Raw genomic sequence first — 26,475 nt, forward strand, 5'->3', positions numbered from 1 at the left:
TTTCTCGCAATATCACGACTTTATTCTCAAAAGATTACAACTTTTTTCTCGCAATATTATGACTTTATTCTCGTAATATTCCGACTTTATTCTCGTAATATTTATTCTAGGAAGATTACATTTTTTTCAGTTTGGCCCTTGTACTCCATTGTAGTTAGCACTTGTTTGTCTGAGCTGGAAATAACAAGATCAAATACTTGTGAAGGAATAATTGTGTGAAGGAAAGCAGACGCAGAGATGAAGTGGTTACCAGGTTGTCGGCCTGGTTGATGCCCAGGATGAAGATGAGCTCAGAGAGGAAAAGTGCGGCGGTTCCATTGTTGATGATGCTCGTCTTGTTGCTCTGCATGGCTCTCAAGCAGAGGAGGAAGATCGTCGTGAGGAAGAGGAATCCCAGCGTCACGCCCACCGTGCTCCACGTCAGGATTTTGATTGGCAGGATCTCTCCGTTCTGACACAAACGCAACATTAAGAAGAACGTAAAAAAAGAAAAAAAGGTGACAGTGGCGGAAACTCTGTGAATCCTGCAGTTTTCACTCACTTCTCTCCTGGAGACGTCCATGAGCACAGCGAAGCTGGTCATGTGATAGCACTGACAGCTGATGTGGGTGTTGTTTCTGAAAACCACCTCGCAGCCTTTGGCTGACCAGCCACCGTTACCAGCACTGATGGACACAGGAAGAACGTGTGAGGAAAAACAACCACGCTGTCAAACTCTGTGTGTGTCAAGGTTATTATAGTTAACGTAAACTAAATAAATAACGGGAACTATAATTGAAAGAAACATTTTCATTAACTGAAATTAGACATTAGGGCCAGAGCATGAATGCTAAGGGCCAAAATGGCTCCTGAATGGCTCTACAGCACCCCCTAAGGCGAAACATGGATGGCGCAAGCCAAAATGAAGTTGCACCTAATTGCACAAAACTTGGTGGGAACATGTAAAAGCCCAAGACGAACAAAAAAGTAAATTAGGACCATGGTCTCAATGCAACAGTAAGTCGGCCATCTTGAATTTGGCGTCCAAAAGCAATCGAAAAGGTTTTGCAGATTCAAATGGGCGTGGCCACGGCAACCTTCAGAAATTTGGCAAATTTCGACCATTCGCCACAAAACAGGAAGTTCCCTATAACTTCGCCATACATTGAGCGATCGCCTCGAAACTCCATACATGACACAAGAGACCGACCCCTAACACTGACAAACTAACTGCATCCAAACTCAGCACTATGATGCACATAGTGCTTGTAGACGCTAATATTTATTCAGAGATGGTTGTTCATCATTTTTAAAATGACATCTACTCCCATATTACAAAAAACCATAAAACTAACACTACAACTAATAAAAACTAAACAAAAACTAAGCATTAACGAAAAATAAAAACAAATAAAAAATATCAAATACGCTCTTAAAAATAATTAACTAACTCGTTTTTAAAAACAAAAGGTCAAAACTAAAACTAATAAAAAATCCTAAAAGATTATAACCTTTGTGTGTGTGTGTGTGTGTGTGTGTGTGTGTGCTCTCACAGTATGCTGTGGTTCCAGAAGACACAGATGGGTTTAGAGCGCTCCTCAGTGGTGACCAGGCGGAACTGCACGGTGATGGGTTTGTCCAGCGTGTGCTGCAGCAGCTCATCGTTGTCGTGCACCGTGATACTCACCACCGGTGTGTTGATGACAGGGCGCTTTGGAACACTGAGACACATGTGAAACATTTCATTATAAAGTGACTCAGCAGCATTTTTAAAGGGTTTTCAGTCGTGAAAATGTCTTCAACTCCTCGGCAGTTTCCCTGTCTGGTGTCTCACCGCAGGCTTCTCTTGTCGGGATCGTAGCTCTCTGGTAACAGCGAGGCCAGACTGTGGAAGATGATGACGCTGGCGATGGCGTCCTCCTGGCTGTCGTCTGGGTGCCGTCGTTTCCTGGTGGCGGCGGCGGTGGCTGAGCGGTTCCTCAGCGCCGACTCGGGAAAGACGTCCAGGTGTCTGTGGCCCTTGGTGTCCACTGGCGGTTGGAAGACAGAATCGGGCAGCGTGACAGCTGTCTCCAGGTCCACGGGGCGAGGGCCCCGCATGGACTGGTACCGCGGGAGTTTGGCTCCGGCGAAATTCATCTTCTTCAGACGGTCCACGGAGATGACTGAGGAGCAGAGAGGGCAGCGTGAGAAGCAGAGGAAAGAAAACATCATCTTCTATCACACTGTAGCTCTTTTATTTGAGAGGAATCATTTTACTCTTGTGAGAATAATACACAAGTCCTTATATGGACGTCCTGGGGGTGTGTGTTTATAGGTCACATATTCAGGCTTTAAAAATTTTGTTTTTTTTTCCGTCTTCTTATGTGTTGTAGAGTCAAAGTTATGATTCATTTTATATCGCATTTTTAGTCGTGATATAAAGTAGCAACAATTGTGCAGAAGTCACAAAATAGACGTGTTTTTCTTTTCTTTTTGTTCATAAAAATGAGCCAAGTGAACTTTGAACTGTGACGTATTGTATTTAAACATTTTGAGTCGTCAAAATATTTAAAATCAGATTGTCTGTGCTAAAAAAAAAGGTACAGTATATTACGCATTCTTATAACCTCTGTATATACTTTACATTTTAATATAGTAATGGGGAAAAAAGCAGCCTAAATGCTCTGTGTTCTAAGGGTTAACAACAGAAGCAATAGAAACAGGTTCATAACTCAATTCACTGCTTTTAATGGTCAACAGCAACAATTTAGAGATGAGCACATTGTTTTATTATCATGAAAATCAACACTTTTCGTTGAAATTTGTTTAATTTCCTGTACAAACGTTTGAATGTGATGACTTACTGTATGGAGGGACCCTTCTTTTTCTTTAACAATGCTCTGAAATGATCATTGTATCATTCGTTTTAACCCCATGTTCCAGAAAAGACCAGGACGTGAAGATGGTTAAGGATCTTGTAGGTATGGCCTGTTTACTTTAATATCTCTCTCTTTTTTTACTCTCTTTAAATAACCTTTAACTTTTATATTCTGTTGTGAGTTTTATACCTGAAATTGTCTTGTTTACTTAGTTTTATAAACACACAGTTCAGTTTAAGTTAGTTATCCTCTTTTTTTAAAAACAGTTAACGAAAATGTTTTTTCAATTTAAGTTTTCCTTATTCCGTTAGTTTTTTGTTAACTATAATAATCTTGGATTGTACACATAAAAAGTGATAATTATTTTATCTAGGACTGTCGTATGGATTTGCATGGTTTAAAATGGGTTTGCAGTTTATGTGGACAAAAATAAGCTTTTAGAGTAAAACATGCAGTGAAATGAGATATTAATAGACATAAATCTTGTTATAAAAAGAATAAATCTCGATATAAATAGAATAGGAATAAAAGTGGTCTATAAAAGACAGTCTTGCTGTATTATTATCATATAATATATATATATATATAATTGTTAGAGGTTGTCAGCACGTCACATCGTGTTCCTCACCGATGTGTGGCGTGACGATGGTGAAGGGGGTGAGGTAGGTCTTCCTCATGTTCTGTGCCAGCGTGTTTGCGTACTCCTCATAGTGACGCAGCAGCGCCGCCGTGCCGCCCTCCGAGTGCTGGATCAGCTCCCAGTGCGGCCGCGTGTCTGGAGACAGGATGGCGCTCCCCACACGGACCAGATTCTGCGAGGAAACGGCGAGCGTGTCAGTGTGTCAGCGTGTGTCAGGATGTCACAGAGGAGAGTGAAATGAAGTGTGATGTGTCTCCTGCAGAAAGGCTGTGATGTCCCACCGGGGAACACCGACCTTCTGTTTGTTGTGCATCAAACATGCAGCAAATCTACTGTCGTGGTTTGACTTGACGTTTGAGCGGAGACGCGTCCGTGGGTCGCTCACCTCAGTGAAGTGGACGTCCTGTGTGGCTGTGAGGTTGAAGCCCTGCTGGCTGCTCTCGTGCCGCAGCAGACTCTGCGTGAGCCGGTACGCTACTTTGACGTCGCTGCCGTAGTATCTGTCCGTGTGCACGGTGGCGTTGGCCAACATGGCCGCCGTCTGCTGAACCTGTCCAGAGTCCAGGAGCGAAGCGTTACGGGAAAACTTCTCTGACTGCAGGGAGACAGGGAAAACAACACATGAGTGTAGTCATGGCAACACTGCGCCAAGGATAGTCAGGAAACGACTGTGGGTCAGTCCAGACCATAATAGTTTGGGATTTTTCATTAGTTTTATTCATAATTTAATATCTGCAACACTAGTGATATTCCCATCGCTCTCTGCTTTACTTGTGTGTTTTGAGCAGTTCCTGCGTGTGCTATGACTTTTGTAAACATTATGAGTAACCATGGTGATTAAAATCGCAAAACAAACTGTGAAGAATTTACACATACGCATGAATGGAAAACTCAACCCAGCTCAGCTCAGTTTGGAGCCTCACAGTGTCGTCGTACTTTAACGTAGAGACGTGGTTCAAACTTTAAACGGGTCACAAGACTTGAGACATTTCTCCCTTAAATTCAAATGTTGATACCTATTAAGGTTTTTAAACAATAACAGTTTAAGTTTTGTACTTTTTTTAAAATTTTATAATGAGTGTGTATTGCGTGGCTAGAGTGACACGCTCTTGCTGAGGTCCATGAAAATAATCGCAAAAAATCTCTAAACAAACTCTTCTCCTGCCCACAATTTCCAACCTACGCAGACAATTTTTACATAAAAGCGTTTATGTGGTTGTTGTTTAACCCCGTGTGTTGTTTTCATTCTCATATAACTTGTAGTTTTTCTTAAAATCACCTAAAAGCACAGAGAGTTCTGGTCAAACCTCCCAATGACTCCCATGTTAAAACTCAGCTTTGGAATTAAAAAAAAAAAAGGTTTTAAAACTGTAATTTCTCTGTCAATTCAATCCGGTTTTTCACAAATGGAAATGTGGGAGCTCCTGAAAGCCTCCTGACGCTCACAAACCAAAAATTTAATCTGTATCATTAACCGTTCTTAAAATACAACAACTTTAAAACATGTTGATTTCTCTGTTTTTCACCTGTTTTCAACAGTTACAAACAGGGAAGCAGGGAGGGGGAGGGGCTTGTGCAAACAGCTGCAAGAGTCAGTCTCTCTCTTTAAGTTTTAAAGGTTAATTCCACAAAAATACTACTTTGTCCAAATACTTCAAGTTTTAAAGGTTCAATCCACCCAAATCGACAGCATCAAAATTTTGAGGTTAGACTTAAAAGTGACAGAGAGGGGGCGCTACACACCAGGTCTTTTAATTTGCTGAAGGTAACCGAGGTGCAGTTGAAGAGATTGGCAGGCAGCCAGCCCTTGTGCTCGTCACAGTGTCGCACCGCCGTACCTGGAGAGCAGGAGACAGAGTTATTATACCACAGATGAGGGATCGACTGCCATTGAGTGAGGGCTTTAGGCAAGTGTCAAATATTGCCATTATTATATGGTAATTTGATGAGCTGCTGAAAAATCCATCATACCGAGTGTTCCCTTGGGACAAGGAACTGCTGCAGGAAGACCAAACTTGGTCCTGGGCCACCAGATCCCAGCCTCAATGGCCTGAGGGCAGCTGTCATAGATAACTAAAAGAGGAGCAGGAAGGAGAAATACGGGATAAAAATGGAAACTTGTTTGGTTGCTATATAATAAAAGAGATGCTGTGAATGAAGCGCATTGAAAACTTGAATGTAATCGGGTGGAGTCTGACCTTCACAGCCGTTTGGAGAAACCTCAGCGAAGGGGTTGTCACAGCGATCACACTGGCGTCCAATTACGCCGGGTTTGCACTGACACTGGCCGCTCACTCGATCACACGCTCTGGAGAAAGAGCCCACCGGGTAGCAGTCACACAGCAGGCAGGCGTCGCTGCCATCGGGACGGTAGTGGTTGTCCTGGAAACGCGACGGGACGGGACACAAAGTCATGATTAATGATGTTCTACATCACAAATCTTCACATAGAGAAGTCATTCGTGAGTCCTCCAGCCTTTTAAGATTTATGAAACAACATCTGTAACATGAGGTTTGCTGTCTCTGTCGTTTTATTTATCATTCATTTATTCATTTATTTTATTTACATTGAATATAAGTAACATCTGCTATCAGAACAAAACAGTTGCATTCAACACTTATTTCCAATTAAAGTGCACCCATGTGAAAACACTCTGTACGGCTGAAGAATATCCTTTATTTTACATCTTTCTGCTGAAATGTGTTGCCACACGTTCACGTTCTATTTAAAGTGTCAGACTTTATTTGTCTGCAGTTCTGAGGATTTATTCATCAATTATAGATTATTATTATCTCTTGGAAACGTCTGGTTTAACTATTCAAAAATAATTTTAGATGTTACAGAAATGCCAACAAGTAACAATAGTCAGAGCCTTTATATTATGAACACTTTATATTATGAACACATTTGCTCTCGGGAAACACTAACACCGAGTATTTCCACTAGAGAAGCTGCAGCTCCTGGTTTGAAAACATCTGGTTTCCTCACTAATGTTACAGAGTGGCAGCAAACTCACCTTACAGCGACACTCTCCGCTGGTCTTGTTACAATCAGAGTCAAAGCCTCGGTCTGTCTGACAGTTACAGGGACCACAGGTCTTGTGACCCCACCAACCTCTGGGACAGGGTAAGTCAGTCCTGTGGGGATTCACATTTTAGAAAAAGAAACTACAACAACACACGTGACACACGACATCAGTGTGGAAAACTCTACTTTTTCTCGCAGTAGTGGCCAAAGTAATTGCTGGGACAGTCACAGGTGTAACCACGAGAGGAGCTGAGCTTCCTGGAGCACGTCGACTCGTGTTCACACGGGTTTAAGGAACACACGTCGGTGCAGTTGGTGCCATAGTAACCTGCCAAAAAAGGAGAATGAGAATAAGAACGCTTTGGTTGTATAAGACACATAAGCTAAGCTCCGGTAACCTCGGACGATAACAGTGAGCAGACTGACCGCTGAGGCAGGCGCAGGAGTAGCTGTCCCAGTCGTCGCTGCAGTAGCTGTTGACGGGACACGGGCTGGAGCTGCAGGGGTCGGGCACGCTGCAGCCAGACTCCACGTTCACCTTCCTGGCGTGAGACAGACTCAGAGCGCCGCCGACACGCAGACCCTGCAGGGAAACCAGCAAAGACACAACATGTACAGCAGCGCTTTCTTCACATTTCATCACTGAAATGTTATTTACCCACTCATACTGTACTCATACTGTTATTATGCTTCCCATAAGCATGTTTGTATTCGTGTATAATCGATTTGAAATTAAAACTTGGGCTCTAGGCGAGGGTCTGTACGTAGGCCGCACCATTTTGCACCACAGTGTTTCTACTTATCAAGAAGAATGGAATTATATATTATATATTATTATATAATTACTATAGAATTAGATTTGTGTCAGTACTTTGCGTTTGCGCTCCCTCGCTTGTTCTTTGCGTCGTGGTTTTTTGTGATTCTAACCGTGGGCGGGGCCTTAGGAAGCTACCGGAAGTAGTCATGTGCTTGGAGTCGCTGTCCGTCCGGAACGCTGTTTTAATTTTAAGTATTTAACATTTGTCAGATTATAATCGTTACATACTTATAATTATTTTGTTTAAAGGACAGCGACTTCAAGCCTGTGTCTACTTTCCTTTGAGCTGTCGCTCCAAAACTCAGTAGCCAATCAGCGGGCAGCTTCCTAAGGCCCCACCCATGGTCAGAATAGCATCAAAAAAACATGGCACAAAAGTGCATTTTCAAACAAATAAAATCCAATATTTTTGAATGATTAAATCGATATTGTATTAGAAATTTGTGCATTTTGATTGTGGGGTTCATTTTTGTTTTAGTTGCTTCTTAAAAAGAATTCCATAATTCACCATATTGTTATGCAACAAAAACATCAGTGTCTGCTCACTGTAAAACATTCAAACATTCAAACATTTAAACATTCAAACATTTAAACATTTAAACATTTAAACATTTTAACATTTAAACATTCAAACATTCAAACATTTAAACATTTAAACATGATCATAGACGTGGAATTGAACAGAACGGGGTCAACAAAGGGGACAAACCTGCAAACAGCCACGGAAGCCGTGCTGAATCTTCCCATCAGGCTTTGCCAAACCACCGATGCTCACGGTCTTCAGCTTGGAGTCGCGCAGCTTCCCGTCCACCTCCATACTTGCCTACACGACACATATGACACATGTCAGACTGAAAATGGAGAGGATTCTAGTATCGGTAAGATGTCACTCACAACTCACCCGGTAGAGTCCGTGGTCTAGAGACAGCACGGCTTTGTGGTGACTCGTCGCTCCTCCAAAGCTGCTGATGTCCAGCTGCAGATGATGCCAGTCTCCGTCGTTCACCAGCACCTCCTCCAGGCGGGAGAGAGTCGAGTCTTCGCCTCTGTGCAGCCCCATCATCACACTCCCACCACGCAGCTACAGAGACACCGAGACACAGGGACGTAAGACTGACAGTGACATGCAGAACATCAGGTGACCAGCAGGTGGAGCTCTATTCATAGGATGTTCCATGTCTTTTTTCTGACCAGGTGAAGTCATGATTTCACTGGATCTTTAAACTGATGATGAAGATAATGTTGTTTTCGGTTTTTACAGAATTAAGATCTTAATAAACAGCAAAAAACATGTTACATCGACGATATGAATGGTAAAAATATTCATAAAGTATTTTCTTGAGGGTAAATAAATAAACCTTGCTGTGAGTTGCAACACAATTGGCCACAGAGTGAAAAATATGATGCAACTTGGCTTCAACAGCAGGTGATCGGAGTTTGTGTGTGTGTGTGTGTAACTATAGACACACAAGCCACTTTATTAGGTACACAGGACACCTGATAAAAGAATCTTCCGCTTTAGCTTTAAGGTGTTGTGCGTCACTGTTGCCTTTCTATCGTTCCGCACCACTCTGGCCACCTCTTCTCTGCCGCTCAGTGGATATTTTCTCTTTTCTGGAACATTCTCTGTAAATCCTCGAGATGATTGAGCGTGAAAATCTGTTTCTGTCACTTTTGCTCTCACTCTATCACTTCAGCATGTGTCCTTCACCACGTGTTGCATGGGTGACAGAGTGTCTCTCACCTGCAGTGTGAGGTTGTGTTGCATGCTCGATGAGATGTGTAGTAGTGTGGCGCTGGCCTGACGTGTGCGGAACATGAGCTCCACATGCCAGGGGACAGAGGCCGCCGCCGCCGCCAGGTTGTTCCACTGCAACAGGCTGTTACCCAGGAAACGCTGCGGGCTGGCCATGACTACAGCAAAGCACATGATAAAGAAGCAGATTAAAATGTTAAGAGGTGATAAAGTAAGGTACAAAAACAGGAAAACGAGATGTAAATGAGAAATGAGAACAGAGGGCATCACAGCAGCTGACATGAAATAATGAATCATTACAATCAACGTGTGTTTTTCTCCTTCGCTTTTCAAACTCTGAGCACACGCTGAACAGGTCTGGTGTAATAGTAGTCGACGGACATAGAATTCCGGTTTCCTCCCGACAAAAACATGCTTCCCTTTGTGTTCACTCACTGGGATGTTTGAGCTTCGCCGAGCGGAATGATGTCTGTGCAGAGTTTGACACTAAAAGGTTGTTTTCACTTTTATCTCCTTTCATCTGACCGAAGACGTGAGCGCATGACATAATAATAACAACAATACATTTTATTTAGAGCGTCGCTCGTGACACGCAAGGTCACCTTACACAAACAATTCAATCTGACCAACGGGGAGGAGATAGATGACAAACGGGATGGGGCCGAGTACAGAGCCTTGGGGAACACCAGAATGCTGCGAGATTTAAACGAGTGCAGGGGTGCGTCGGAGACACCAATAGATGCTAATCTGTCAAGGAGGACGGTGTTGGCGATGGTGTCAAAGGTCACACTCAGGTCGAGCAGCATGAGGATGGATAAAAGTCCGGATTCAGCTACCATCAGAAGGTCGTTGGTGCCTTTTCTGTGCTGTGACGTGGGCGCAAGCCAGACTGGAACTGTTCGTAAAGGTTATTGCTGTGGAGATGAGCTGCTTCTTCTAGAGTCTTGGAGAGAAATGGTCGGTTGGAGATCGGGCGAAAGGTTATTAAAGTCACCGGGGTCTGAACCAGGTTTCTTGAGTATTGGTGTTACAGCAGTCGTGGATGTGTAGGGTTTGAAAAGAGTGGACTTTTCAGGCAAGAAGGAGTCATTGTCTAAATCTAAAGGCTTAACATTTAAAACCTGTATTCCACTATTTCAACGATGAAGAGAGAGAAAGTGAGAAGAAGATTGAAAAAAGAAGACTTAACCACACTGGTTTCAAATAAACACAGTGACAACCCCTAAACCTTTTTATGTCTGTTTTACTTGTAAAGTTGAAGAATGAGCAGGAGGGTCACGCTGTGTTTGCTGCGGCCTCGTGGACCCACGCTCTGGTTTTACGAGACTCTCTCAGGCTCTTTCACGCGTCAACACACTGACACAGAGGGACAGTCTGCCTGACGCACAGCAGCTTTTCCTCACATTAAACTGTCTCTGTACAAAACACCACCTGAATCACTCTGAAACAAGTCATCAGCAAAGGCAAAGGAACCTCACGCACCGTGTCCGAGCGAGAGAGGACGGATTTTAGTCAAAATGTTGTGTTGAAATACGGTAAACTTGAGCTTCAGTTTCATGTTTTTACGTATTGTACATAAAATGGCTGAAAATAACTATCACGATAGCAAAAATTTCAAATTGGTTGATATCGATAATTATAACGACGCTTGAAAGTTAAGGAACAACTCAATTGTGGTTTTAACATTTTACCAATATGTTCAATATCAATACATATAGAACCTTTGTTATATTGAGAAAAATAATATCCTGACCTATGAGGTACTGAAATAATGCTGCTAATCAAAAGATTTTACTCCATATTTTTCTCAAATGTGTGTTTTTTCTTCTTTTTGGTAAATACTTGAAATAAAAATACTCGTTCTTGCCTGAACTCAACAGCTCCTCTTATGGTGAAGTTAATTACCCAAGACTATAGTTTGTTATTATAATAAATTCAAAGCTTATTAAATCACGTGCTCCTCTGTCCAACTTACAAACTCAATGAAACACACCTGTTCTTATTTAAATATCCATCCCCACAACGTCTAATCCTCCCTGTTATACTTGATCTGCATGAAAAAACCCACTCACTTCAATAAATCTTTTTTTTTCTGCTCTCTTTACTTCAAACTAAGTTTTTTTGTGCCACAATCGTTTAAATGGCTCCGTTTCCGTTCCTCTTGTCTCTTCTCAGATTGCTGTAAACCATAAATCAGCAAGAAAACAGCTGCAGTGGATCAGGTGCAACAAAAACAAGACACTGGAGAGCACGGAGGCGGAAACACGACCTACACTCTGTACGTCTCACAAGAGTCAGAGCGCGATTAGTCCGAAACCTGGTTCACAACACACACGCAGATCAAGTCTCACATTTGGTTTGGAAGTTGAAGTTGAAGTAACTCTCAGGTCACAAATATCCCGTTCACACTGGTCAAAAAAACATTTAATCCCAGGTTTTTCTTCAGTGGGAATGTGTTTAATCGGAATTCTCGGCTTTGGCTTCGATCGGCATCAGTGGGAACACAAGTGAACTCAACAGTGAGTCATTTTTAGTTAACTATTAATTAACTATTAATGTTTGGAACTAACCTTACTTTTTTTACATGAACAAAATAAAAGGTACAAAATAATGTTGTTTTTTTCTTCTTTCTCTGATTTGTGTTGCTTTTGCTGCGCCTGTGACATCATGATGAAGCACAGGAGACACAGGAGACTCTATATGGGGATTAGGTCAATTGGACACTCTAAATTGAGTGTAGGTGTGAGAGTGGATGGTTGTTTGTCTCTGTGTGGCCCTGCGATGGACTGGCAGACTGTCCAGGGTGTACCTCGGCTGTCACGACCCTCATGTGGAGGATAAAGTGGTCAAAGATGGATGGATGGAGACGCAGGAGTGAAACAGGACAGACCAACAACTGCCAACCACTGGCAACAGGTGTCTTATCTCAGGTTAAAAACACACATATAGCCATTGATTTTAGTGTGAAAGTGGCTAAAGTCTCTGGTAAAAACTGATTTCATCATCCCGCACTAACTTACTCACCTCTGTCACAGTTTCGTCCTCCAAAACCAAGCGGGCAGTCGCAGCTGAAGGATCCCCACAGGTTCACGCAGGTGCCTCCGTTCAGACACGGGCTGTTGGTGCAGAAATGTCTCTTGGCCGAGCATCCTGGAGAGGACGGGAAAATAACAAGACACTGATCTCTGCGCTTGATCTCTCCCAACCTCATTATTTCATCACAGTAGCAAAGAGTCAGTGGGTAATAAACTATTCATAGTGGGCACAATGATGGTTTGCCCACCGACTCTCGGCCCCCCTGCTGTGCTCATTCTACTCCGTGTTATTCAACCTTTTCTCATTTGGTGAGTCGACAGTGAACGACGTTTAAAAGCGAAGCCTTCACGGGTTTAACAGATGAAGCGGCAGTGCATACCAGACAGGGTGCCGTTGTTGGCGATGAAGCTGGCCATGTCCACGTGTTGGTCGTCCACTCGCAGGTTCCTCATGCAGCCCACAAACTGCCGGTTGCGGACCGGAAAGTCCTCGGGAAGTTTGGGGACGCCGCCGAGAAGCAGGGGGCCGGTCAAGTCCAGAGATCTGACGACACAGAGAGCGCGGGAACATTTAAACGTCCCGTCTAATGCGGGGATAAAAACAGCATGAAACATTCATCACAAACATCATTTTTGCTGTGTTTTTTTTTCTCCCCAGGGATGGAAAACTGAGAGAAATATAAACATACCATAAAGGGGAAAGAAAGAGCTATGAAACACATTTACTCTTTGGACTGCGAGGGAAAATAATCCCTCAAAAGGAATGAGGTAATCTACAGCGGAATTCCTGAGGCAAAGCCATCACATCCACGTCTCCATGAAAGACCTCATCGCTCTGCCGGTTTACTCACTTCTTGGATCCCGATTGGCTGCCCTGGGCAGAGCAGGTGTAGTTTCCGATCATGTGACCGAACCTCAGGGCCACAGAGGTGTCACATTTGTCCACGGTCACTATGACGACCTTCTGGTCGGAGGGGCCCTGCGGCAGACCCGCCTGGTTTAGGACGGGCTGTGGACAGAGACAGAGACACAAACTCATGAATATCAATATCAATATTTCTGTGGAGACTCTGAACAAAGCTTTAAAAAAACAGAAGGTTTTGGTTTCGGAGTTTTTTCACGGGTTCAGCTCAGCAGTGACATTAAACAATGGCTGGAAACATAAAAGCCTGACAGCACAAGTTTTGCTGAAGATCAGAAACGGCGTCTATTTTTAAAACAGCGTAAGTATTTTTGGTCGCTCTGTATTTATTATTAATAACCCTCTGCTGTTTTGAACCAGCTCATTATTCTGTTTCATTTTACTAAAGCACTTAAAAGCACAGAAAGCTCTGAGACTGTGAGACACTGCTCATCTACATGTCGAGTAAATAACCCTGTGGATTAACAAGAATCTGGCACAGGGGTGACGATGTGATATTCTGCCATTTGTTTGACAAATAAAAGTCATTACAAGAGGTTTCAAAGTAAAAAAATATGCAGTTTTGTGGTTCAATGTTGTGTTTTTCTGTTTTAAAAGAGGTTTTTCTCTCATTGTGTGTGGATTGTTGTGTCAACTGACATAGCTGTATGTGTGTGTCTGCTTCACACTGCCTTTTAAAGCGCCCCTCGGGGACAAATAAAGTTTTATTGAATGTTGAAAACGTTCTTTGTCTAGTGAGAGAAGTGAAAGGAGGAAGAGAGAGAGGCTTAAATAGAACACAAGGATGTGTCCAACATACAGTATATGTGTTGATAAATCCTTTCAAAGAAGGAAATATTGCAATATTTAAGTGTATTAACAATATTTGCTGACACCCCCGACATTAATGTGCCAGATTAAACAACAACAACAACAACAACAACAACAAGTGTGTTGTTATTATTTGCAATTTGTGGTTCTGCTCCAGCTCATTGTTGCACATTTTAATAATTCACATCATAACAGCTTAAGGCAGCAGCAGGCGAGCTGCACACACACACACACGCACGCACGCACGCACGCACGCACGCACGCACACACACACACACGCACGCACGCACGCACGCACGCACACACACACACACACACACACACACACACACACACACACGCACACACAGACACACACACACACACCCACACGCACACACACACACACACAGGAGAAGGCCTCGCTCTCTGCAGGACACTGTCCCTGACGACAAAGGATCGTCTTCATTGTGTGACAAATCAATAGGGGGGGACAACAAAAGGGGGAGGGGTCAGCGGGGGAGAGAATGATGATCCTGTCAATAAAAGGTCACAACCCTCTTTTCAACCTGGCCAGTTCTGTCTGAGGTCACGCGGGGGCTCATATTAACCCCGAGTGTAGGTTCAAGCTGATGTCGCGAAGCTGAGACCAAAAGCGGTGACCGGTGACCGCCCTCACTTACCCATGAGCCTCTTTGCCTCCTGCTGGCGAGCACGACGGGCTGGTCAGGACTGAGCTTGTGCTCATGCACAGAGATGATATTAAGAAGTGGCTTCGTGTGGATGAGTCGTAAAACACACCCAAGCTTTCTGTTTTTGGCTGAATGAGGTTTAAGCAGAGGTGGAAAGAGGAGTGAAAGTAAAAGTACTAAAAATAAAGCATCTTGTTTGAAATGCACTCGTTTTTTTAACAAGGTTGGGGTTCATTAATACATGAATTGTTTTTAATTAAAGGCAAAATTTTACAAATTAAAATATGTAAATACATAAAGGTCATAAATGCGTCACCTTAATTAGCACCAATTCACCTGTCATCATCATTCACTGCCAAGGTTTCCAGTGCATGAATTTATAATTTATATATTTTATACTTTTAGTAACGGATGTGATTTAAAACGTAGTGAAGTACAGTACTTCCACAAAAACAATACTAAGTAAAGTAAAATGATAATTTTTGATGAAAAGTACAAAAAAAACAACCTTCTCAATTACAGCAACGCGAGTAAATGTCATTCATTACTTTCCACCTCTGGATTTAACTAAAACATATCAGTCAGCACACGTTTGACGAGCTTCAGCAGTGATTATTTCCTGGTTGGTCAGCTGTTGTGACCGTCTGATCCTTTAAATCACCAGACAAGACACATGGCTACAGTGATGGTGTAGACGTCACTGGCTACAGTGTTTCAGTCAAATCCTCACATGAACCACAAATATAACCTCGTTCCAAATCCCTACATCTGTCGCTCACACGCTGTGATCACGGTGAACAATGTTCACATCATCTCATCATCAGGCGGGGTGACCTGTGACCTCTCACTGTATCAGTTCAAACTGTATTTATTTTCAGCTTCCTTTCAAACTCTGTACACAGTAACTGTGCCAACACACAGAATCATGGAGTCATCTGACCTGCTGTCGAAAACAGAGCAAATATGAACGTCAAACACGGTTAAATAGCAACCTGTGATGTACTTTAGCAGATACTCCAGTGTTGTAGATAGACACTAGTCTGAGCCACAAATAAAATACTTCAACAAAACATCAATAAACCATTAAAACGTCAAATCACCAAGTAAATGGTCTGCTCCCAGCTCCTTAAAGTCTCTCCTAAAGGCTGATGTTACCCCTCGACTACTCCATTCATCAAAAGATTGTCGTCTGGCGATGCCAACGCAGAACAGGGGCGTGCATCCCCGTCCTTCGTCAAGAAGCTCTTGACGACCCAGCTCTTCCAAGAGCCTCTTCTGTCCCCCCCCCCGATCTCCTTCTGCACTTGGATCCACGTCTGCACTCTCACCCTCCGTCAGTCCTCTGTTCCTATCGAGTGGCTTTCTTTCCATGACTTCTTCTATGTAGTTTATTCCTCTTTTTTAAGTCACTTTGGATGAAAAGTGTCAATAAAGCAGTTGGAGCAGAGAACTCTGAATGTACTTTTTGATTGATTTACATTTGCAGACTCATAGTTTCATTGGTGTGATCAGCTGTGAGTCGACTCGTCCTCAAACCATAAAGTTAAAACTCTTAACCTTTTCAACACTCATCATGTGGTTAGTATTTTCAGAGAACGCAGAAATGTTGGACCATCTCAACACGTTCTCTCGCTCTCTCTCTGACTGTTCCCACAGGAAGTCACACCGCTCACTCTGGACCGTGACACCGCTCCCTGTCCAGCACTGAATTGTTAAGTCGATGGAAACCGAGCTTTTATTTCCCCCGCTGACGCTCTCTCTCACTCTTTGCCGCCCAATTTGTTACAAATTTGTCGACGACGAAACGAGCAAACACGCCGTTGTGAATCGCCAAAAAGGTGGACTCAGTTCCACGGTCTCTCGCCTCTGCTGTGAAAGCCCAGAATCAGGCAGCGCTCCAGATTCACTGACCTCTGCTGTCATCAGTCACGGCTGTTGACTCTCCAATAATGACTGTCTGTCAGGACGTCTCTCTCTGCTGCAACAAAACAAACAAACCCCGGGCCTGTCACGCTGATTGGAACGCACATATTTGCTCGGCACCACATTAAACAGCTCTCGCTCCGCCACGACAGGGGGATTATGGGAATAAGAGTTCCCTGCCACGGAAGGTGACGGGGGTCGTGCGGGATGAGCTCGGGGCACAGAGCGACACAAATATGGTGTCTTAAGATTGACTGGAAAAACCATGGCAACGCGAGGGGTCGGCCTCGAAGCGCGGCATCCCCGCACAAAGCCCGAGTCAACACTTCTCCGGGCATTTCTTTACCCTCATTTTGCCCCTCCACCGCTCCACTGCTCTGTCGTCACTGGAGAACACAAGGAGAGGGGCACTTTCCCCGGGGCCGCATCATTCACTGCCCGTGGTCCCAAAGGAAGCAGAGGCAAACACAAAGGCAGCGGTCATTGCCATTCTCCACAGTCCCCCACCATCTTGAAAGCCACATTTCAAACTAGAAATGCCCCCCCCCCCCCCCCCGCCTCATCCAGCCCCACCCCCTGCGGACAGTGACGGGTCAGAGTGGGCCACCGTGGGATACCTCCATGTTTCTACCTCAGTGACTCGCAGGATGTGCAACACGAGGGGATTAGTTGAGGCTGAGCAGTGGGACTGCAGCTGGACCTGGACCTGGACCTTAAAGAATCCACTTCAGTGTATACATACTGTAGTAAATACACGGATTTATCTCATATAAATGTGAAGAATAACAATGTGAAGATGTGAAAGAAGCTTAACAGCGAGTTTCAGCTCATTGTTGAGATTCTCTGACGTGTAACTTCCCTCTACTGTCACCACAGTGAGCGGCTGAACTTAGAAACCTAGAAACCTGGTGACTGTTCACAGCCGCCTCAGTCAGCCACAAGATAGTGGAGCAATGAGCAGCTCTAGATGTTTTCATTGAGGAGTTGACCGGGTCAAAGACACAGACCAGTTATTGCAGTTTACATTCAACTCCAGGGCAAATGAAGAACAGCGTCAACACAGTTCACCTCTCTTTCTTATGCCGTTTTTCACATGTTTGGTTTTCCATTAGTACCTCCTCAACGTGGGCGGAGTCATCACTGCACGGCTGCATGAAACTGCCGTGACTTCATACACACGCGACGCACACACACACACACACACACAAACGAAAAAGTTCAGCTCTAGCTGCATATTCCCATAAGATCTGAACAGTTGAAGTTAAGTTGAGCTGAAAGTACTAAACACACGCGTGGGCATCTTGGAAAATGACTGTTATTAAAGAACAAAATATTCTTGGAAGGCTTCGTTCTTTCTTTCTATCTATGATCCAAAATCTGTGAATCTATGGCCAAGAATTTAACTGCAGATACTTTAATGTTTCTGGGAGTTTTTGGGAGGGAGGTTTGTCTGCACCTGACTTTAAATAACATTCAAAGAAACACACCTGAGTGTCACACAGAACAAGAAGGAGTAAAAAATGTTAAAAGTAAGATGTTTTATTCTGTGGTCGACAACAGAATATTTGGATGAATTACTGGCCACTCATTACAAATCTGGTCTGACGCCCAGAACAAAACAAGCTGTCGTATCAAACTCTAATAATTCTATGATAAATTGATTTTATTTGACCACAAATGTCAATCATTTTCTGCCTTTTATCAGGATGTGATGAACCTGAGCTGAGCATCATGAGTGATGACAGTTTGACTGTACATGCAACAGAAATCAGACTTTTCCCAGCGTCAGAAAGTTCTACTTCAGCGTCACTAAACTGCGCGGTTTAATCTGGAATGAATTATGGAGCGTGTTGTTGCTGTTGGCCGAGAGCAAATCAGTTTTAAATCCAAAACTTCTGCCAGCTAAAATCTAACATGACCACGCTATCACACACCCAGCGGAGACAATCTGTGCAGTGGGGGTGTTGCCTGGCAACATCTTTATGATGCAAAGTGACTTCCTCAATGGATTGAAATGTCACATGCTGTGCATTGGTCCTGAGTTTGGGAAAGTATTGAGAGGGAAGAGCAAACACTCGTGAGGTTGTCGTGACACTGTCATGTAAAAAAAAGCCAGAGCATATTTAGTCCAATCTGAGCGTGTCTGTCTGTCTGTCTGTCTGTCTGTCTGTCTGTCTGTCAGCCGTGATTCTTTAGTCTGAGAGCACAAAAACAAGTTCACACTGTCTGTCTGTTCCCCGGTTCACACTCGCTGCAGCGGCTCGTCAACGGGAAAAACATCTCAGCTGTCTGTCATCGCTGCAGACGTTGACGCGTGAACACAGCGGTGACCTGGTTTCACTCGGAATGTTTTGTTGATTGTGTGGCAGCGAGCTGAGACACCTGAGAGCGGCAGCAGACGTTTAAACCAAAGGGAGATTAGTGCTCGGATCATCATTAAAGAATGGGAAGGAACTGAAATCAAAACCTAATCCTGATATGGCGAGGGCTCATAATGCTAAGCTTTGTTTGGCATCTTTTTTTTCCCATAGAGTTAGATGATAAGATTGACACTAAATAATATGCTGACACTAACTATCCTATTATAACTGATAATAGTTATTATATTATTATTATTATTGCAGATGAACCCTTAGAACACAGAGCATTTTGCCTGCTTTTTTCCATCACTATGTCTAAATATACAGTATATACAAACTATATATCAACTATATATAAACACACCTGAGCAAAAAGCACTCAAAATGTTTAAAATCGGATTGAATTTGTGACATTTGTGAAATACGTCACAGTTCAAAGTTCACTTGGCTCGTTTTTTATGAACAAAAAGGAAAGAAAAAAGGTCTAATTTGTGACTTCTGCACAATTATTGCTACTTTATATCACAACTTAAATCATAACTTTGATTCAAAAACACATAAGAAGGCAAAAAACACATTTTTTTAAAGCAGGAATATGTGACCTCTAAAGACCTCCCCCGCAGGATGTCCATATAAGGAGTTGTGTATTATTCCCACGGCAAATTATCATGGGTGCACCTGTGGCACAGATCTGTGCTGCGTGAGCACTAAGGGTTAAAGTAAGAAAATCAAATTCCAACCATTACAACCTACATCCTTTTAGAGTCCTTACTTCCTTCTACATGTATTCGTTTCAGCAAAAAAGTTCAGAATCTTTGGACCAAGTGAAAACTCTTTGGTTCGTACCTTGTTGTAGTAATAAATTTCCACCTCGTGCCACAGGCCGTCACTGACGCCTCCGAGGATGTACGGAGAAACTGCCGTCTTGGTCTCGCCTGGAAAACAAACAATAAGGATGTTGGTTAACTGTGTCAATCACAATTATAAATCATTGAGAAGCCGATCGTTTCTATCCACCTGCAGAGAAGGTGAGCTGAATCTGCTCGTTGATGATTTCCATGGCGATGAAGTCGTGTTTCTCGTTGAAGCGGCCGTTGTACAGCAACAGACCGTTGGGCTCTTTGGTGGCAAATCTGGGAGGAGAATAATGATAATTTTATTTGTATAGCGCTGAATCACAACATGCATTCAAGGCTCTGTACATAGACAATGTTATCTAGAGCAGAGAAACATAACAGTTCACACAATGAGTAAACACTAGAGGCAACAGTGGAGGGAAAAAAACACAGACAGAACCAGATTCAGAGATGTGCGGCCATCTGCCTAGACAGGTTGGGGTGAAAGGGAAAATGAGGAAGGTAGAGACAGAAGAGAGAGACCAGGATCTATTGTATCAAGTATTATACGTTTAGACAAGACATTTCTGAATCACTGATGACATGTTTATAGAACTATGATGTCATTTATATGAGCACAATTGAGCTTCATTCATCCCATACCTTAAATAAATAATACTGATGTCAACAGTCATCAGTTGATTCTAAAATCGGTGCAGCCGAAGCGTGACAAAAATAATATGTAATAATAATAATAACAATAATAATAATAATAATGTTTTCCCTCCAACATCAAAGGGCCGCACTGCTGTGTTTCTTTATAATGAGGTTATGTGAGTCTGAACCTGCAAAATAATCAATAATCACTCAATATCTATATGTTACACGTGTACTGTAAGCACATATACTGTCAGTGATACGTGTTCTCCATAGTAACAGGTTTGGCCTCATATTTCTCTTCTCACAGTGAGATGTTCCTCTCACACAATAACGTACGGAGCGATGTTTAAGTCACGAGGATGAAAATGAGAATCCGGAATTCATCAAAGTCGACTTAATCTTGCAAAGATAACTGAAGGTTAATCATAAGCACGAGGCCAAGTTCCATATATATATATATATATATATATATATATATATGTATGAAAAGAAAAAGAAGATATTTGCAGCACAGACACAGACGAGGATTCCACAATCTACGTGCCGCGAATAGAAATCACGCTACAACACAGAGACGGGGGAAAGTAGGGCAATGTTAAATGGGCGGGGTGTGGGGGTGTGTGTGTGTGTGTGTGTGTGTGTGAGTGTGGATCACATTATTGCATGAAGGAAGAAGCTTCAGAGGAAAAGATGAAGTTACGATATGTACTTTTTAATGATGGAGAACACACAGCCTCAAACTGAGAGATATATAAAGGTCATTGTGTTGCATGACCTTAAGATATTGATGCACATTTTGATACATTTATATACATTAAACTCCTCATAAGGGGAAAGGGGATTCTTGGGTATCAGTTTGATTTGTGGTGAAGTTCTGGTTCTTTGTATCGTGGCTTGATTTTTAAGATGAGAGCAATTCAATTTTCTTTTCCCCCCTTACACCAAAATGAAACACTGTCACATGTCAGTCAGTCACAAACATCTATTTCTAATAATAAAATAAATGAATAAATAAATGAATGAATGAATGAATAAATAAGTAAATAAATAAATAAATAAGGCCAAGTAGAAAAGAAAGTGTTAAAATGAAATAAAAATGAATAGAGCTTCTAAAGTAGGACACGGCTTGCACCGATTGCCAAATAATACAAATAATCATAAATAAGATCCTTTTTTGAGGTTTCTGTTGATCACACGAGTAGAAATATCATGATTCTGGGGGATAAATGAGTTTTTAAACCCGCATCCTCCCCCCTCCACTGTCCTGCTTTCAGAAACTCACGTTCTAAATGGGATCAAAGTCTGTGGTGGTGGTGGGGATTTAAAAATATCCCGTTTTACCTGTCAACTGTGGTAAATCTGATCGTGTGGAAATGGGTCACTGATACATGTGAAAGTGTGTTATAAGGACAAGAAAAAAAAGAAAAGAAAAGAATAAATCCAGCCCTAACAACAGTCTCCATTAGCCATCCCACAGTGATCCTCCTGTGGACGACTGAGAGCAGTGAGTGTGTGAGCCTTCACACCATCTGTGCTCTACAACTCATTTACTCCAGCTTCATTTTCCCCTCTGATTATCTCTGTTTCAAAAAAGGTCAATCACAATGATATATACTATATACAGTATATATATACACTGTGTGTATTCTATACAGTGATGTTTGTGCAGTTGTTTTTGAGCAGGAGAGGAGCCGGAGGGCACGACACTGCTGACCTGCTTACTGAGGAAAAAACGTGAGATAATCACGACCTCAGAGAGAAGAGGATGCCGATGCTGCAGCTGATAATACTGTAGTCAGTGGAGAGACAGACTCTACACATCCTGTGGTGGAAAAAATAACACAACGTCAGCTGGAATCCCGATCCACAGTCTCCTCTCGTAGTCTTTTGACTTGAGCGATTTAAAAGGCAGCTCAGCTCTCTGAGCTCTGAGAGTAATCAGCCAGAACTAAACCGTGATTCAGCTGGCATCACTGCATGTCACATTAGGCAGCCATCAGTAAAAATAACAACCAGTCTTCCGTTATGAATGGAAGTATGTCACTCTGTGCTAACATGCTGCGGTCCATAAGACAGCAGCAGACGGGGGAGGGACATGTTTACAACCTGTGAGTGGGAAAAAAATGTGATAGCGTTATTTAGAAATGGAAACAAATATCGTTAGCTCCTCTGGTCTCCTCTGTGTGTCACTATTGGTGATTATTATTGTTGTTGTTGTTATTATATATTGTTGTGTGAATTTCTCTGTGAGATGAATAAAGTATCTATCTATCTATCTATCTATCTATCTATCTATAGTTAACGAAAACTAACAAAACTAACTCATGCTAAAGAGAAAATGTAAATTTGTATATTCATTTCAAACATAATCATTTTGTGTTCATATGAAGTATGTTTATTTTTTCTCTGCCTGCACTTTTGAAAGATGGTATTTGAGACAAAATATTTATAATTATCATTATTATCTTTTTTGAATCTTGCACCTGGCAAATAAATACTCCATATTACAAAAAAATAAAACTAAGCATTTAGGAAAAAAATAAAAACGAAGTAAAACTAATTCCTTTTAAAAACAAAAAGTCAAAATGAAATAAAAACAAAAACTATTATAACCTCGTCAGCGTCAAAGAAGGAGTGTTCAGGGACAAGAAGCATTTAAAACTGCGTTTTGTGCAGCTGAAACTCAGATGTTTACGCTGCATACTCCGACCTGCTGACATGCAACAAATCACTTCCTGTGTGCAGCACAGTATTAGACGTGTACAAGACAAACAAAAACATAATCAGCTTTGATTGGAACCCATTGTGACCCGAACACACTCTGTGTTTCAGTGAAACCTCCGGAGCCAAACGGTGGGATAGGAAGAGAACCTAAAATTAGACGTCACTGTGAGAGAACAAGATGCACATCCTGGGCCGTTGTTCACAACAGAAGCTCTTTCTGGGAGAAACCCGATCGGCACAGACTCGGGTAACAGAGGCCACTTGTTGACCTCACCTGCCTGGAGCTCTCAGTATCACACAGCTACTTCACAGCTTTTCTGACCTGCCTGTGTTCTAAACTGGTTTGAGCGGTTCTCCATCAAAAAAAGAAATCGTCATCCGAACCTCGCTTTAAGAGACGTCCACAAAGGGGATATTATTTCCACTGGCAGCCATTGTGAGCGTCGGCCCTGCCAAGCACGTCTAAGGTGACACAAACACAAAAATGGCAGAACACATTCCCTGTGATGCTGTTTGAGAGATGATACTTGTTGTCTCTTGTTGTGACAGATATCAAACACAGCAGACGGCTTTTATCAGGGACTAGATTTCATCCCACAGATGATTTTGTGAAGATCCAAGTCTTAGAATAATGGAATCTTTTTGAAAAGTTTCCCCTGAGTCGAGAAATATCTTCATTCTTTTTGAAACTGCGACGCTAATTCCGCACTTTTTAGACGGGACCTCATTCCCACAACGTAAACAGTGTCCGCCATCTTTAACATAACAGTTACGCTAACAGGACCAGGTGTCACTGATGGGCACGTAACAAAGAAAAGAATGAAGATATTTTTTCAAATATACTAGTTATTATACCGTTACTCTAGTAAAAACAAAGCTAAATGTGAATCGGTGACGTATTCCTTTAATAACACAGAGTGTGTCGCAGAGAACACGTTAACACAAGTGCACTTTGCATTACTGTAATTAGGCGACGGTTTGTGCCAACAAAAAAAAAAACGTACAACGGTTTCTGAAAGCTGAGAAGTTGCACGTCAAAGTCAACGTGTGGTTATTACAGTCATTTCACTCATGTTGTTGCAGGAAGCCGGCGAATCAGCGTCTTTGTCACCAGAGAGGAAACAGTTGGCAAAAACGCCTGTAAATAGTTTCCATTTGTTTGGCCTGTTTTTGCACATTGAGACAAAAACTCAAACAAATGTTATTTTGAATGTGTTTTTACACTGTTCAAGTTTCTGTTTTAAGATGCAAAATCTGGTGTTCGTGTACAGTGTTTTTCTTTTAAATAAAACCTTTTGTTTTTCTTCATTTTAAATTGGAAAAATGGGCAAAAGCATTTACTCACAGGACATTTTCTGGTCCTTTTATGATTAAAATAAGCAAAAAAAAACAAAAAACGTCCACATTGATATTTGAGGCTTAGGTGTTAAAGGGTTAAAATTGCAATAATACAATGAGCACTTTAGGAAAGGTCACGTTACATTTTGGTCCCTCAAGCAACTTCAAATTTATGGACCCAACTTCCTGGTCTGCCGCGCTCCATCACATCATTAATATATCGTTAAGTTTGTATATTTCTGTTTTTTCTTAACCTTTTTGTTTATACACCTGAGACAAAGCCTTTCTATGACATATTTACATCCATCCATTCATTTTCTACCACTTTATCGTCCACATGAGAAAAACAACCACCTGCTCTCACACTCACACCTACAGTCAATTGAATCCCCATATTAGAGGAAACCGGAGAAAAACCAACACACACACGAGGAGAACATGCAGAAAGACCCTTGTTCCGACCCGGCCTCGGACCTAAGTCTTCCTGCTGCCGAGGCAAGAGCACTAACCACTACACCAAGCGTGTGCTCCTGCATATGTACATGTAATACTTCATTTGCATATTGTTGTTGAGATTAAAGAGACCGTCAGGGGCAACAGGCCAAGCACTGACTGACAGTGACACTAACTGTAATTAGATCAGACTCACTTTTGACTGAAGGCTTAAGACGCTCGTGTTACGTAAGAGTCTGTGAAACACTGCTGCTGCTTCAGCTCGCTGTCAAACCTTCACTACAGCACACACACACACACACACACACACACATCACTAATACTCATTATATTTAAAGGGTGCTTCACTATTTTTGGCACATATGCAGCGATATGATACCAAAGAGGCTCTACACAGATGGTAGATCCCATTACTGCTATTAGACGCCATTATGGTTACATAAATGTGAGGTGGGAGAACATTTCAGTGTGTGTGTGTGTGTGTGTGTGTGTGTGGACTGTGTGGGAGCGATGCAGGTGAGCTGCTTACGTGAGCGACAGGGTGAAGTGAAAGCGTTGGCGGAGGCCCTTGAAGGTCAGGAAGGAGTGCGGGGGGAAGTTGCGCGTGGTCATCTCACAGTACGGCGTCTCGTAGCCGCCCGGCGGACACTCGCACTTGAAGCCACCGACCAGCAGGTTGACGCAGGTGCCGCCGTTCCTGCAGACTCCCGCGGCGCAGCGGCCGGAGCGCGACGACAGCTCGCAGTGTTCCCCTGGACACGAGGAGATGGATGGAAAAAAGGGAGAAAGATGGGAGAGAAATGAGGATTAATATGGTTTGTGACAAGCAGCGATACCTCAGGCTTTCACCTCAGGGACGCCATGTTGCCCAATATCTTCTATTATAGACTGTATATTATTATCCATCTCATCTTAATCTGCAGCTGCACTGTCACAAACACACGTGAGTGCATGGAAAATAAAATGTGACATTTAATACTTACTACAGTACTTTATTGTTTTATTGTATGTTTTTATTGTTTGTTATCTAGGCCTATGACGTCATTCTTATATTTTATTTATCTTATCTCATTTATCTCTGTTGTACAGCACTTTGTTTCAGCTGTTGTTGTTTTTTAAAGTGCTTTATAAATAAAGTTGGATTGGATTGGATTGGATATCAGTATCAGAGACAATAAAAGTGCTAATGTACCATCCTTAGTCTCACCTGAAGAACGTCTGGACCCAAAAGTCTGGATAATAATAAGTTAAATACCCCAAAACAGCTTTTGAGGTCAACCTTAACAGAAGATGAAGTAAACATAACATAAACGTCTCAACTACATCTTTGAAACCTCTAAAAACCATTAGTGAAAACTTTACTCCTTGTTCTGACATGTGTACAGTTGTCACACACTAATAAGAGCGTAACAGCTGTCAGTCTGTCATGTTCCTCGTGACGCCTCGTGATGACGAACAGCTTCTGCCGTCCGGTCGGCTGGAGAATAAAAGCCTTTACTGTTAAAGTGCTGTCGGCCTCGTTATTAATTCAGCGACTCGCCGGAGGTAAAAAACTCCTGGTTTCTTCTCAGGCCGTCGCTGTGGTCAAACATTGAGCGTGTGATTTAAGTTTAAGTGATTTAAGTCTGATTTCACTTAAAAATATAGATACGTTCAGCTGAT

At 42.5% G+C, this 26,475-nt stretch overlaps 1 protein-coding gene across 3 annotated transcripts in view; it reads right to left on the bottom strand.

Moving 5' to 3' along the window:
• Positions 1–26,475, bottom strand: part of celsr2 (cadherin, EGF LAG seven-pass G-type receptor 2) — a 77,508-nt gene that overhangs the window by 22,395 nt on the left and 28,638 nt on the right. For all 3 annotated transcript variants that reach the window (XM_058630931.1, XM_058630929.1, XM_058630928.1), the window contains exons 3-23: positions 25,343–25,565; positions 19,820–19,935; positions 19,649–19,737; positions 12,968–13,125; positions 12,497–12,660; positions 12,106–12,231; positions 9,070–9,239; positions 8,227–8,406; positions 8,035–8,148; positions 6,935–7,091; positions 6,695–6,836; positions 6,498–6,618; positions 5,679–5,862; positions 5,452–5,553; positions 5,224–5,318; positions 3,866–4,075; positions 3,469–3,652; positions 1,814–2,144; positions 1,533–1,700; positions 542–665; positions 251–451 (exon numbers count right to left, since the gene is read on the bottom strand). In XM_058630931.1, coding sequence (XP_058486914.1) covers positions 251–451; positions 542–665; positions 1,533–1,700; positions 1,814–2,144; positions 3,469–3,652; positions 3,866–4,075; positions 5,224–5,318; positions 5,452–5,553; positions 5,679–5,862; positions 6,498–6,618; positions 6,695–6,836; positions 6,935–7,091; positions 8,035–8,148; positions 8,227–8,406; positions 9,070–9,239; positions 12,106–12,231; positions 12,497–12,660; positions 12,968–13,125; positions 19,649–19,737; positions 19,820–19,935; positions 25,343–25,565 — 3,359 coding nt within the window. The remainder of the gene's footprint in view (positions 1–250; positions 452–541; positions 666–1,532; positions 1,701–1,813; positions 2,145–3,468; positions 3,653–3,865; positions 4,076–5,223; positions 5,319–5,451; positions 5,554–5,678; positions 5,863–6,497; positions 6,619–6,694; positions 6,837–6,934; positions 7,092–8,034; positions 8,149–8,226; positions 8,407–9,069; positions 9,240–12,105; positions 12,232–12,496; positions 12,661–12,967; positions 13,126–19,648; positions 19,738–19,819; positions 19,936–25,342; positions 25,566–26,475) is intronic.

This window comes from Solea solea, chromosome 6 (assembly GCF_958295425.1).
Source record: "Solea solea chromosome 6, fSolSol10.1, whole genome shotgun sequence".
NCBI lineage: Eukaryota > Metazoa > Chordata > Actinopteri > Pleuronectiformes > Soleidae > Solea > Solea solea.